This window comes from Triticum aestivum, chromosome 5B (genome assembly GCF_018294505.1).
Source record: "Triticum aestivum cultivar Chinese Spring chromosome 5B, IWGSC CS RefSeq v2.1, whole genome shotgun sequence".
In the NCBI taxonomy this organism is placed as follows: domain Eukaryota; kingdom Viridiplantae; phylum Streptophyta; class Magnoliopsida; order Poales; family Poaceae; genus Triticum; species Triticum aestivum.
In genome coordinates, this window is record NC_057807.1 from 696,606,313 (window position 1) to 696,622,086 (window position 15,774).

Sequence of the window (15,774 nt, forward strand, 5' to 3'; positions counted from 1 at the left end):
ATCATACTAGCATCTTGTCAACATATGTTTGATGCATTTTTATGTCCTCTTTCTTGAAGTATTTATTTCATGCCATGATATGTCCTGATGTGAGTACCATGAGCTTGCTAAGTGGCTTACTCACTATTTGTTGTTTTCAGAGACTCGGTAAATTCTGTGGTCTAAAACTATTATATTATGATGCCATGTTTGCTTGATGCTACCATCCAATCTATGCATATTTTGGAGATGTTCGGTAATCGGGTTTTGAACACCATGTTATGCTCCATCCATCCATTCCCTTGTTTGCATCTATAGCCTAATGTAGCTTGTTCTTTTAATGCTCTCAAATTGCTTAAACTATAATTGTCAGTCTGTTAATAGCATGTTCCATTTTGTAAAGTTAATTGTAATTAATCTATGCATCTTATAAACTGTGCCCTTGGTTTAACTGGAAGTATGGCATGCCTACTACATGCTGATGACTGATAAGTCCATTTTGCATCATGCTTTTATATTGATATTTATTGCATTATGGGCTGTTATTACATGAAATATCACAATACTTATGCCTATTCTCTCTTATTTTACAAGGTTTACATGAAGAGGGAGAATGCCGGCATTTGGGATCCTGGGCTGGAAAAGGGGCAAATATTAGAGACCTATTCTGCACACCTCCAAAAGTCCTGAAACTCCATGAAAGTCATTTTTGGAGTTAATAAAAAATACTGGCAAAAGAATAAGCGTCAGGGGGCCCACACCCTGTCCACTAGGGTGGGGGCACCCCCCTGCCTCGTGGGCCCCCTAACAGCCCTCCGGTGGCCATCTTCTGCTATATGAAGTCTTTTACCCTGGAAAAATCATAAGCAAGCTTACAGGACGAGACTCCGCCGCCACGAGGCGGAACCTTGGCGGAACCAATCTAGGGCTCCAGCGGAGCTGTTCTACTGGGGAAACTTCCCTCCAGGAGTGGGAAATCATCACCATCGTCATCACCAACGATCCTCTCATCGGGAGGGGGTCATTCTCCATCAACATCTTCACCAGCACCATCTCCTCTCAAACCCTAGTTCATCTCTTGTATCCAATCTTTGTACCAAAACCTCAGATTGGTACCTGTGGGTTGCTAGTAGGGTTGATTACTCCTTGTAGTTGATGCTAGTTGGTTTATTTGGTAGAAGATCATATGTTCAGATCCTTAATTCATATTAATACCCCTCTGATTATATGAACTTGAATATGATTTGTGAGTAGTTACATTTGTTCTTGAGGACATGGGAGCAGTCTTGCTATAAGTAGTCATGTGAATTTGGTATTCGTTCGATATTTTGATGAGATGTATGTTGTCTCTCCTCTAGTGGTGTTATGTGAATGTTGACTACATGACACTTCACTATTATTTGGGCCTAGAGGAAGGCATTGGGAAGTAATAAGTAGATGATGGTTTGCTAGAGTGACAGAATCTTAAACCCTAGTTTATGCGTTGCTTCGTAAGAGGCTGATTTGGATCCACATGTTTCATGCTATGGTTAGGTTTACCTTAATACTTCTTTTGTAGTTGTGGATGCTTGCAATAGGGGTTAATCATAAGTGGGATGCTTGTCCAATAAAGGGCAGTACCCAAGCACTGGTCCACCCACATACCAAATTATCAAAGTAATAAACGTGAATCATATGAGCGTGATGAAAACTAGCTTCACGATAATTCCCATGTGTCCTCGGGAGCGCTTTTCTCATATAAGAACTTGTACAGGCTTGTCCTTTGCTACAAAAAGGATTGGGACATCTTGCTGCACCTTATTTACTTTCATTGCTTGTTACCCGTTACAAACTATCTTATCACAAAACTATCTGTTACCTACAATTTCAGTGCTTGCAGAGAATACCTTACTGAAAACCGCTTGTCATTTCCTTCTGCTCCTCGTTGGGTTCGACACTCTTACTTATCGAAAGGACTACGATAGATCCCCTACACTTATGGGTCATCAAGACTCTTTTTGGCGCTGTTGCCGGGGAGTGAAGCGCCTTTGGTAAGTGGAACTTGGTAAGGAAACATTTATATAGTGTGCTGAAATTTACTGTCACTTGTTACTATGGAAACTAATCCTTTGAGGGGCTTGTTCGAGGTATCTTCACCCCGACCAGTAGAGCAAAGAGTTGCTCCTCAACCTACTGAACCTACTGAAAATGTTTACTTTGAAATTCCTTCGGGTATGGTAGAGAAACTACTAGCTAATCCTTTTACAGGAGATGGAACATTACATCCCGACTTGCACCTAATCTATGTAGATGAAGTTTGTGGATTATTTAAGCTTGCAGGTATGCCTGAGGATGTTATTAAGAAGAAGGTTTTCCCTTTATCTTTGAAGGGAGATGCATTGAGTTGGTATAGGCTATGTGATGATATGGGATCCTGGGACTATAGACAATTGAAATTGGAATTTCACCAGAAGTTTTATCCTATGCATCTTGTTCATTATGATCGTAATTATATATATATAATTTTTGGCCTCACGAAGGATAAAGCATCACTCAAGCTTGGGGGAGGCTTATGTCAATGTTATATTCATGCCCCAATCATGAGCTCTCAAGAGAAATGATTATTCAAAAAATTTATGCTCGGCTTTCTCTCAACAATCGCACCATGCTCGATACTTCTTGTGTTGGGTCTTTTATGATGAAGACTATTGAATTCAAGTGGGATTTATTGGAAATAATTAAACGCAACTCTGAAGATTGGGATTCCGACGATGGTAAGGAGTCAAGTATGACACCTAAGTTGGATTGTGTTAAATCTTTTCTGGATACCAATGTCTTCCGTGAGTTCAGCACTAAATATGGACTTGACTCTGAGATAGTAGCTTCTTTGTGTGAATCATTTGCTACTCATGTTGATCTCCCTAAGGAGAAGTGGTTTAAATATAATCCTCCCACTGAAGTAAAAGTAGTTGCACCTATTACAGTTGAAGAAAAGACTATCACTTATAATGATCCTATTGTTCCTTTCACTTATACTGAGAAACCACATTTCCCTGTTAGGATAAAGGATCATGCTAAAGCTTCAACTGTGGTTCGTAAGAGTAATACTAGAACATACACACCACCTGAGAAAATTAAAGTTGAACCTAGTATTGCTATGGTTAAAGATCTCTTGGCTGATAATATTGATGGGCATGTTATTTATTTCTGTGATGAAGCTGCTAGAATTACTAGACCCGATGCTAAGAAACATAGACCTGTGGTAGGCATGCCTGTTATTTCTATTAAAATAGGAGACCATTGTTATCATGGCTTAGGTGATATGGGTGCTAGTGCCAGTGCAATAACTTATTCCTTACATGAAGAAATTATGCATGATATTGCACCTGCTGAGGTAGAAGAAATTGATGTTACAATTAAGCTTGCCAATAGAGATACTATTTCACCAATTGGGATTGTTAGAGATGTTGAATTCTTGTGTGGGAAAGTTAAATATCCTGCCAATTTTCTTGTTCTTGGTTCCCGACAAGATGACTTTTGTCCCATCATATTTGGTAGACCCTTCTTGAATACTGTTAATGCTAAGATTGATTGCAAAATATATGTTGTTACTATTGGTTTAGGGGATATGTCTCATGAGTTTAATTTTGCTAAGTTTCATAGACAACCCCATGATAAAGAATTGCCTAGTAAGGATAAAATTATTGGTCTTGCTTCTATTGCCGTGCCTCCTACTGATCCCTTAGAACAATATTTTCTAGACCATGAAAATGATATGTTTATGAATGAAAGAAGGGAGATAGATGAAGTATTCTTTAAACAGGGTCCTTTTTTGAAACACAACTTACCTGTTGAAATCCTAGGGGATCCTCCACCACCCAAGGGTGATCCCGTGTTTGAGCTTAAACCATTACCTGATACTCTTAAATATGCTTATCTCAATGAAAAGAAGATATATCCTATTATTATTAGTGCTAACCTTTCAGAGCAGGAAGAGGAAAGATTATTGAAAACTCTGAAGAAGCATCGTGCTGCTATTGGATATACTCTTGATGATCTTAAGGGCATTAGTCCCACTCTATGCCAACACAAAATAAAATTGGAAGAAGACGCCAAACCAGTTATTGATCACCAATGACGGTTAAATCCTAAGATGAAGGAAGTGGTAAGAAAGGAAATACTAAAGCTCCTAGAGGCAGGTATAATTTATCCCGTTGTTGATAGCCAATAGGTAAGTCATGTTCATTGTGTCCCTAAGAAGGGAGGTATTACTGTCGTTCCTAATGATAAAGATGAATTGATTCCGCAAAGAATTATTACAGGTTATAGGATGGTATTGATTTCCGCAAATTAAATAAAGCTACTAAAAAAGATCATTAACCTTTACCTTTTATTGATCAAATGCTAGAAATACTATCCAAACATACACATTTTTTCTTTCTAGATGGTTACTCTGGTTTCTCTCAAATACCTGTGTCAGCGGAGGATCAAGAAAAGACCACTTTTACTTGCCCTTTCGGTACTTTTGCTTATAGGCGTATGCATTTTGGTTCATGTAATGGACCTGCTACCTTTGAAAGATGCATGATGGCTATATTCTCTGACCTTTGTGAAAAGATTTATGAGGTATTCATGGATGATGTCTCCATTTATGGATCCTATTTTGATGATTGCTTGGGCAACCTTGAACGAGTTTTGCAGAGATGCGAAGATACTATTCTTGTTTTGAATTGGGAGAAGTGCCACTTTATGGTTAATGAAGGCATTGTCTTGGGGCATAAAAGTTTTGAAAGAGGTAATGAAGTTGATAAAGCTAAAGTTGATGTAATTGAAAAGATGTCATGTCCCAAGGACATCAAAGGTATAAGAAGTTTCCTTGGTCATGCCGGTTTTTTTAGGAGGTTCATTAAGGACTTTTCTAAAATTTCTAGGCCTCTGACTAATCTATTACAAAAGGATATTCCTTTTGTCTTCGATGATGATTGTGTAGAAGCATTTGAAATACTTAAGAAAGCTTTGATTTCTACACCTATTGTTCAGCCACCTGATTGGAATTTACCCTTTGAAATTATGTTGTGATGCTAGTGATTATGCTGTAGGTGTTGTTCTAGGACAAAGAGTTGATAAGAAATTAAATGTTATTCAATATGCTAGTAAAACTCTAGACACTGCCCAGAGAAATTATGCTTGTGATAAGTTCAGACCTTATATTGTTGATTCTAAAATAACTATTCACACTGATCATGCTGCTATTAAATATCTTATGGAAAATAAAGATGCTAAACCTAGACTTATTAGATGGGTTCTCTTGCTACAAGAATTTGATTTACATACTATTGATAGAAAGGGAGCTAAGAACCCCGTTGCAGACAACTTTTCTTGGTTAGAGAATGTTCTTGATGATCCACTACCTATTGATGATAGCTTTCCCGATGAACAATTAGCTGTCATAAATGCTTCTCGTACTGCTCCTTGGTATGCTGATTATGCTAATTACATTGTTGCTAAATTCATACCACCTAGTTTTACATACCAACAAAAGAAAAAGTTTTTCTATGATTTAAGACATTACTTCTAGGATGACCCAGACCTTTATAAAGAAGGAGTAGATGGTGTTATTAGACGTTGTGTACCTGAGCATGAATAGGAACAGATCCTACGCAAGTGTCACTCCGAGGCATATGGAGGACACCACGCTGGAGATAGAATTGCGCATAAGGTATTGCAATCCGGTTTTTATTGGCCTACTCTCTTCAAAGATGCCCGTAAGTTTGTTTTGTCTTGTGATGAATGTCAAAGAATTGGTAATATTAGTAGACATCAAGAAATTCCTATGAACTATTCTCTTGTTATTGATCCATTTGATGTTTGGGGCTTTGATTATATGGGACCTTTTCCTGCCTCTAATGGGTATACACATATTTTAGTTGTTGTTGATGTTGGAGATCGTTGCAGACAATAAAAAATTTCTACGCATCACCAAGATCAATCTATGGAGTCATCTAGAAATGAGAGAGAGATGAGTGCATCTACATACCCTTGTAGATCGCGAGCGGAAGCGTTTAAGAGAACGGGGTTAATGGAGTCGTACTTGTCGTGATCCAAATCACCGAAGATCCTAGTGCCGAACAGACGGCACCTCCGCGTTCAACACACGTACGGAGCAAAGACGTCTCCCACACCTTGATCCAGCAAGGAGGAGGGAGAGGTTGAGGAAGAAAGCTCCAGCAGCAGCACGACGGCATGGTGGTGATGGAGAGGCAGCACTCCGGCAGGGCTTCGCCAAGCTTCTGCGGAGGAGGAGAGGTGTTGGGGAGGGAAGGGGCTGCGCCTTGGAGGTGTGTCTGCAGCCCTCCCCTCGCCCCTCTATTTATAGGGGGAGGAGGAAGGGGGCCGGCACCCTCTAGATGAGATCTAGAGGGGGGGCGGCGGCCAAGGGGGGGGGGACTTGCCCCCCAAGCAAGGGGGGCGCCCCCCTTAAGGTTCCCCCCCAACCCTAGGCGCATGGGCCCAAGGGGGAATGCGCCCAGCCCTCTAAGGGCTGGTTCCCTTCCCTCCACGCTCCATGAGGCCCTCCGGGAGAGGTGTCCCCTCCCGGTGGACCCCCGGAACCGTTCCGGTGGCCCCGGTACAATACCGATATGCCCCCGAAACTTTCCGGTGACCGTATTGCAACTTCCCATATATAAATCTTCACCTCCGGACCATTCCAAAACTCCTCGTGACGTCTGCGATCTCATCCGGGACTCCGAACAACATTCGGTAATCACATACAAGTCTTCCTAATAACCCTAGCGTCACCGAACCTTAAGTGTATAGACCCTACGGGTTCGGGAATCACGCAGACATGACCGAGACAGCTCTCCGGCCAATAACCAACAGCGGGATCTGGATACCCATGTTGGCTCCCACATGTTCCACGATGATCTCAACGGATGAACCACGATGTCGAGGATTCAAGTCACACTATCTTGTACTACAAATTTTGTTTTTTTAGCTAGATGTTAACTAATAAGTGCATAGGATTTAGGGCAGTTGATGAGTGTTATGCACATGCCCGCTTAATTTTTATACATGCAGACGTGTGCGCATGAAGTTTCCACTGGATTTTGTTAATCATTCAAGTTGAAGATGCTGACGTTGAAGTTCTGGACTCGCGACTTAAACCACCCGAGCAGTATGAAATCGTAAAGGGGATACTCGACAAGCAATTTCAATCATTATCGAACTATATGTCGACCTATTTAGTTTGTCATTTCCTGAGATCAACTAATTAATAACTCCTTTATTCATTTTCTTTGCCGGCGGGCTGCGCTTGGAAAAAGTTCAGGAAAGAGGTTCCATGTGAATGGAAAGAAAAGCTGAATTGGCATCGACCCAAGGTATAATTAATTAAGTAGTACTAGCTAGCTACCATCTCTTTAATTGATTCTAGTTTCAATACTTATCATGTTTGATTAATTATTATCTGATTGAACTCTATTCTCATGAAGTGCATGAAGCAGTTGCCGGGGAATGATCTATGTGCATACTACGTTTGTGAAAACATTTGCATGATGGAGTTCGAAAGGAGCAGATCTGATAGACAGCAATAGGTACGTTTGTCTGAGCACTATTCACAATTTTTACATCATTATTGATATATAATATATATATACACAACTAATACATGCATATTTGATCTCCTTCTTTAAAGTTCCGGGACATGCGGGACAAGCTCCTACCATCGGATCGCGTACGAGCAATTCAACAAGAAATAACGTGTATAATATGTAGTATCATAAAATACCAGCAGATGAAAAAGAATTAAATGGAAAACACAAAACTAAAGGAAAAATAATTCATAAACCCAAAACCCCCTAAACATTTAGTATCGGTTGGTGTTACCAACCGGTACTAAAGGTCTCCTAGCCCCCGGCGCGGCCTCATGCCATGTGGTGACCCTTTAGTGGTAGTTCGTGCTGAACCGGGACTAAAGGGGGGCCTTTAGTCCCCACCCGTTAGTGCCGGTTGCAAAACCGGCACTAAAGCTCCTTATGAACCGGTGCTATAGCCTGGTTCTGCACTAGTGATGGGACATCCAGCATCCCATGCATGTGGCATGCACCAAAGTAAAGTGTACAGTACAACTGAGACTCACCACTGTCATACCACCTCAATAATAATGACCAGTGATCCATCAAATCACATAGACCCGACAGTAAGTTGGATGGATGAATCAACCATGACGCTTCGGCCGCTTCTCCCTTCAACGCATGCGCTAGTGAGAAGTCGCGTCGACTGTGCCCGAGCATGAATGCGGCACCAAATCTCTGGCGCAGAGCTGACCGTTTTGGGTGGGAAGCGTGCATGGGCAATGGAGGGGCCTTTGGTGGGCCAGGGTGGTCAGGAGCGGGCGTGGCAGCTGACCGTTTGAGTAATTTTGTAAACTACGAGATGGAGTACATTTCCCCACATCATCTGCCTCGGTTGATGAGATTTCAAATTTAAGCCCCATAAACTCGAAAGGAGGGAGTAGTTAAAAATTTTGGTGAAACTTTGATAAAAATTATATGACGTGGCGTAAAAACCGGGACAGAGGTAGTAGTACGAGATACGGTGGCACACTGACTTTGGCCGAATAAAATTATTATAAGAGAGCAAAGTGTAACTACAAAGTAATTAAAATTGTATTTCACGAAAATATTTAAAATTGGAGGATGGTGCAGCCCACCTTTTTGATATTTTGACTTTGTGTGGTCCAGCTATTATTCACTTCGGAGGGTTGTGTACCACACATGAACGATAGTAAGTGCGACCGGGAGGCGTGCAGCGTTAATTGCGAGTTGACTCCTTCGAGCATTAAATTTTCTTCACATACTAGCATTGCCCTAGTATTTTTCTTCACTACATTATAAAGAGTTTTGTTTCGTGCACAATTTAAAACGATTTTTATGGAGAGAAAAATAAAACCACTCCAACTATATACGCTGCAGCCTCGACGCTTGTTTTCTAGGGTTTGCTCTCTTCACACTCTCTCTCCACTATATATATAACGCTGGAGCCTCAGTGCTTGTAGTTTTTCTCTTTGCACTCTCTCACCCTCTCCAGATCTAAACAAGACCGTGTTGGCCTCTCGCTCTCTCTCTCTCTCCCCTAACTTCTGGTCAAAGAGCCGGCAAGATCCCGTCCGGCGGACAAGGGAAGGAGGCTTAACGTTGTTGTAGTCGATGAGGGAGGGAATCCTCTACCAGCGCCAATGTTCTCTTTCACCCAGCGGCGGCGCGGGAGGCCCTCCGACCCCTTCTTCCTCACTATCATACATAGTATCGGCAGATCAGCCTCCGATCATCCACTGAGCCACACCCCAAGAACCTTAAGGTATAAGTTACTTAATCCACATGCATTGCTCTAACTGCTTGTTTTTTTTTTGCTTCTGTACTCGAATCTAGGTGTTGCATCAAATAGGAAAGTAGTGGGGAAAGTTGTATATCATGAATCTAGGACGTGGTTCAAAGAGGAAAGGAAGGGGGAAAGTAGTACATTTGAATGGTATATCAAAAGCAGTGTACCTATGAAATTAAATCGAACGAACAAATTTTGTATAAAATGGATATTTTATTTCCTTGTTGTCATAGCAAGGCAGTTTCCCCCGACCTCTCTCCCTCGAATCGCTCCCCCAACCTCTCTCCCCTGAGGCGGCAGCGCGGCGCCGCCCCGAGGAGTCCCCGTCCATACCGCCCTCAGCCCTCCCCCTCCATCGCCTCCCACTACCACCGCCGTTGTTGAGGAGGCTGCGGGGCGAAGCCCCTGTGGTGCGGCGGCGGCGGCGCAGTCCTCAGCCGGTGGTAACGCGTGGGGCCGGGCAGCGGCGTCCATCTCCCTCCTCCTCCAATGGCAGTGCGCAGCGGGTTGGCGGTGGCCAGAAGATCTCTAGCGACCGTTGGCGGATGAGATTTTGGCTGGGATGAGATCTGATCTGGGCCAGAGGGGTTTAGATCAAGATCCACTGCAGATGCGCCTCATCTCGACAACGGCAAGAGGAGATCCCCCTGGGTAATCTTCACGGCACGAGGACGTCCGAGTATCTTGGCCCAGGCATGGTGGCGGTGGCAGCCTTCTCCACCAAAGGCGGTTGGCCAGGCTGGTAGTGACGGATCTTGGATGCCACTATTAGCACCGGCGGCGAGTTGTTGATACATAGTCGCCGGTGAAAACCGAGGTGACTCCGGTCATGGTGGGCGATGGCGGCGTCTATGTCGTTATCTTGATGAAGGCATCTTCAAGCAACTATCGCCAACCTGCTCGTGCCGCTCCGGGAGAAATCCTAAGATCACCGGATCGGACGATGGCGGCGCTATGGTGTCGTGCTCCCTCTTGGGGGCATCATTTCTGGAGCGGCGCTAGATGGAAGAGGCGTGAGGTGGTGTGGTGTGCCTTCTCTCGCGTCGACGACGGCGGGTCTCGGCGGCATGGAGCAGCGGGGTCTCGGGGCTGGACGTGGCGTGATGGCCTTGCGCAGGACGGTGACGCTGTCCGGTGCCATGGTGGCGTCGACAGCTGACCTGGCAAGGTCTTTGCGTCAGTACCTGTTCTGAAGATGGTTAGGTGGATGACGGCGGCGGTAGCCTCGGTGAGTGCACCGGACCGGTGTGTGACCCATTCCCAGCATGTGGCTGGGATGAGGCATCTGGCATTAGATGTTAGGTTTTGGTGCAATGCATGTTTGGTATTAGGCTCGGACATTCGGCACCCCTGCATCAAGGGGATAGGAGTAGCGACAGGTATCGCCTAGATAGTGGCTTCAGGCTTACTAATGTAATGCTTTGTAAGGTCTCTCAGAATAATTAATAAAACGGCTACATGCATCGCCCAGATGCAGTGGCCGGGGGCAATCCTCCTTTTCTAAAAATAAAAAATAAAAAAATAGCAAGGCAGTTCATTCGAATACAAATGTACACAACTGAAAACATGATTTTTCCTTATTCAAACTAACTTCAATACCAGATTCATAGATTGGCCGGTTTTTTAATCGGAAATGGTTGATGGTCACATACATGTGAAACTAATAATACTAGATATAGTGCACTTGAAAATCTTAAGCAATATACTTATATTGGCTGTCCTTAGAAACATCTGGATTCTGAATAATGTAATTTAATTAGACTCTATGGTGAGAAGGCACTTGAAAAGAAACATTTGGATCTGGAATGATGTAATTTAACGGTGTGGTAAGAAGTCTGGTTTTGTTAGAAAAGGAGGTTGAAACATTTGCCCTATTCATCATTGTGATACAAACAAGCATTTTTTATTAAAGTTGATGCATGACAGCGAGGTCAAAGTCATCAACAAACAGAGTATGTAACATGGACAACTATGGCAGAACTATTACATGATATGAATTTAAGAGCCAGACTTCTTTCGCAACATTTTTAAGAAGGGAAACACGCCCTCAAGCCATCGTCGTGTCCGTCTGAACCATAACATGGTTGAGAAGTCTGACGGGCGTAGGTTCCATTTGATATCTGCATCAGTTCATTTGATCGTCCTTGGGTCGAAGTCGAATGTGATAGCCCTGCGGGAACATAACATCCGCGCTTCGGAATTCGTCAGTTCCTTTCATTTCTTCCCATCTGCAAAGGAAGTTAAAATTACATATTGGATATCAACAAGCAGTGTGCATGGTGCAATGAAAGCAACAATCTTTCAGGTGCCAAAAGCACACACCTATACTCCGTCACCAAAATATGGAGGGTAAGTGTTACAAACAGCTTGACAAAATCTGCCGCAGGACAAACCCTGATTCCTGCCCCAAATGGCAAGAAATTCTTCAGCATTGCACTGCGCTTTGACTCATCCTGTGTTTTCAAATTTGTCAATTTTTTTTATACACACAATACTATATTAGTTCCAACAGAATCTTTCAGGTAGAAAAATGGGAATATAAATTGAAAGAATACAGCCATTTCAATGTCCTCACTAACCATCCACCTCCATGGGTTAAATTTGAGTGGATCTTCGAACAATTCTTCGTTCAAATGAACTGCCATGGGGTTGACTATGACCTGCCATCCGGCTGGAATTGTATAGCCTGCAGGAAGAACGAATCAACAGTTCAACACATTGCTAATTGCTATATAACTCTACTGCTTTGTTAGCTAACCAAACAGATTACTATAATTACAATAATGTTTCTGAGTGTTCACCGTTGACTTGTACATCCGTAAGAGTTTTCCTAAATACTCCAACTACGGCATTGCTTATTCGAATAATCTCATTGGTCACCTTCAGTCGAAAAGGAAAATCTTGTCAGAATAGAAACCTGTACCAGTGAAGACTCCAGTTGTCATGCGTGCAGACTTAAACCTGAACTGAGGGAGTAGAGTACTACTGATGAATCCAGTTGTAATCAATGATTCTTTTTTTACCTGATTAGTGAATGTCAATGACTTGTACTCCTCCCAGGTGAGCCCGGAGCACCCACCCTTTCGATCCTTGAGCATAGTTTGGTTCTCCTTCTGTGAAAAGTGCAAGTTTTCAGGATGTTAATTCTTTTGCATGTTTTCAGGATCTCGCTACTTCTGTCGTTGGTCTACAAGCATTAGTATTGATAGTACGAGTACTATATACATACTCTCTCGTTTCCTAATACTCCATCTGTTCTTAAATATAAGTCTTTTTTAGAGATTTCAATATGAACTACATACGAATTAAAATAAGTGAATCTACACCTTAAAATATGCCTATATACATCTGTATGTAGTTCATAAGGAAATCTCTAAAAAGACTTATATTTAGGAACGAAGGGAGTATAAGACTTGTAGCTATTTTAAGATATTGACTAGATACATATTAAAATGAGTGAACATACATACTAAAATGTGTCTACATACATAGAATCAAAAAATATATATTAAGGAATGGAGGGAGAACCTCCAGGGACCGGAGAACGTCTGGGTTGTCATGGAGTGACTTGAATGCTACAGCGATTGTTCCTGATAGCGTGAAGACGCTGGAGAACAACAACATCGAGACCATATCAATAGCAAAATCCTCACTTATTAATGGCTCTTCACCCTGCAGTTCCTCGACAATTACGTCAAGGAGGTCGCCATGTTTCTTCCCTGGTGTACCTAACCTCTCTGCCAACGTATCGCGTACTGTCTTCTGCACATTTTTCCTGGCCTGCACGCGCAAGCATATCAGATCTTAACTTTTTTTTTCTTTTCGAAACGGATATTAGCTCTTAACTGAAGGCTACTAGTTGGGTCATTTTATACATGCCCCTGCATTATGGGAGCATTTTAAATTTTAATACACGTTCCTCGGTGAAAAACTCAAAATATATGAAGCCTGATTTTCATAACGAAGGGACACAGTGGTGTATATGACAGGCAAACTTCTATACTTGAGCTCTCTATTTTTGCGAATGAGAATGATATACGCCGGTTCTTGATCATGCAAACAAACAACAAGTTAATTTGTATACCTGCATGCATCCATAAAATGTTGTCCCAGGGAAATATATCGGGAAGGAGAACAGCCCTGAGAAAAGCGCATCGAACTTGTTCCTCAGTTTTCCCGACTTGGTGGAAGAATCGAAACCAAGGCACTTCCTCGTCACCAGCTCAAAGAGAATCTGCAGACACAGTACATATATATACAGCATTTGTATACCGTCACCACACCATGCAGGAAACAGCAGGGAGTAGGAGAATGGCATCGAAACCAAGCACAAAGACGCTTACGTCGGGCGCATCACCGCGCACGTCCACACTCGGCTTGGTCGCCCACGCGGCAAGGCGCTCCCTCACGGCGCCCTCCATCTCTGGGAGGAGCACCTCTTTGAGATTCTGGAGGCCGAACAGCGCGAAGGCGCATCTACGGACGAACTTGTGGATTGTGCCATGGGCGGCTTCGATGCTCTTCTCACCGAATATTTTGGTCACTGCCCAGGGGTACCCGATACTGAACAAGGTCTCCTCGTGCTGAAACACAAACCGATTGACCTCCGCGTCGGTGGAAATAACCGCAGGCTGCCCAAGCAAGCTTGTCTTGAATACCGGGCCGTACCTGCGCAAACAGTAACCAGAGGTGTTTTCTCACACGCTGAGCACTACTGTGTGCTAGAATCAGATCTCGCACGTTTATTTGCAAAAGAAAAAATGACAACAAATACTAGTACTGTACAACATCTCCATTAGTTCAAGCGGTACCTTTTCATCCTTTGTTTGTAGAAGTCTGGGATGTCCAGGGAAGAGCTTGCCTTGAGGAAGTCCAAGGTCTCACCAATAATAGGGAATCCCATGGAGCCAGGAGGAAGAACACCGTTGCAAACCGGGTTAATCCATTTGTATACCCAGTGTACTAGCCATCCAATCACAAGTGTAACTCCACACAGAGCTACGTATTGAGCAACAGAAATGTCCATCTCCAAGTGCATCTAGTAAGGAAATGAGGGGTGTAGTTAGTTGTGTGCGGATTGTAGAGGTCTTTACATGCTTATATATACAACTGTTATGATGATTCTTAGGTGTCTTTTGACTTCTATTTCTTTCAGCTAGCTGGCATCTATATATCCATACCCTACTTGGTTAGCACGGGGCAGATAAATTAAGTGGGGTACATAGAGTAACCACACCATGTGAAAGGTGATCTACTTAATTAACTGGAGTACAGGTAAGCATATGTTAGGGATAGCCAAATCACATGATGCTGATAAATCACACCATGTGAAAGGTGATCAATTAGTATCGGCAAGCATCTCTTAGGGATAGCCAAATCACATCTTCCTGATATTATTCTTGTATATGGTACGATTTGTATAGCTGTTACTGCCTTGATCCTAGGGATCTTGTTATTTAATTATTGTGCATGGTATGTAACCTACAAAGACTTCTACTCGGACCTTATTGGCTCTACAAAATCTACTGCTTGGCGCTTTAACATCCCGGACCTCTACCCGGACCACGCCCCTTTTTTGCAACAAGAGATATATGATGCCTTTCTTCACATTAACCCGAACCCTAGCACTGGGCCTGGCGGATTTGGTCCTTGCTTCTACAGAAAATTTTGCACTCACTAAGGTTATTATCTTCCCCTTCTTCTCCCGGGACGAACACGAAGCAAAGTCGTTTTTCCGTGGGTCGAGGGGTTTGCGGAGTGGAACAACACTTACAGAAGCCGTGCGAGAAAGAAGAAGTGGGATGCTAACTGGCTTCAAAAGTTAGAATCAAAGAACGCGGATTGGAACGTGTTTTATTGCGGAATGAGGAGCAGCTGGACACAGTTAGCGAGCAAAGGGTGTCTCAACGGCAGGAGCAAGCAGATATAGCATTGGGTAGTGTCGTACCAGCTATGCCGAAAAGCAGCATGGGTTCCACGGGGGTCTCCACCGACGATGCACTGCTGGCTTGCTACCCCGTGGATGATATTAAAAAGACGAAGGGTTGTGAGGTACACATGAAACTGAAGAACATATCCATGAAGGTGGCGGACAGCTTTGCTTTACCGAATGAGCGCGATGCAACCATCCATGGCAATCCAATTCCAACTGGCTATGCTCGTGTCGGGGTGGATAAAGTTACATCGGGATATGACTCACTAGAGCTTGACTTTCCTGGAGGTCAAGGGGAGCAGACATTGGGAGAAGCCATACGTGCTCTCATTGTATGGAGAAAGGAATGCATCATCTTTCCAAACTCGGCGCCAAGGCCACCGACTCCTCCTCCAAGCCCGTCGCGTCAGCCGACTCCACCCCACCTCAAGACGGAGCGCAGCGCGAGTCCGCCATATCGATCTCCACCGTGCCAGCCGACTCCACCCCACCCCAAGATG

General features: G+C 43.3%; 1 protein-coding gene across 1 annotated transcript; it reads right to left on the reverse strand.

Annotated features, from left to right (window-relative positions):
- Window positions 1-11,216: 11,216 nt before the first annotated feature.
- Window positions 11,217-14,424, reverse strand: LOC123117765 (cytochrome P450 87A3). The gene is made up of 9 exons (XM_044538450.1): window positions 14,154-14,424; window positions 13,686-14,010; window positions 13,427-13,576; window positions 12,871-13,122; window positions 12,366-12,455; window positions 12,144-12,222; window positions 11,922-12,028; window positions 11,665-11,795; window positions 11,217-11,570 (listed from the first exon to the last, which is right to left on the reverse strand). Exons 1-9 carry the CDS (start codon window positions 14,378-14,380, stop codon window positions 11,468-11,470), a joined length of 1,464 nt encoding a protein of 487 aa, XP_044394385.1. The 5' UTR covers window positions 14,381-14,424; the 3' UTR covers window positions 11,217-11,467.
- Between the last annotated feature and the right edge of the window lie 1,350 nt (window positions 14,425-15,774).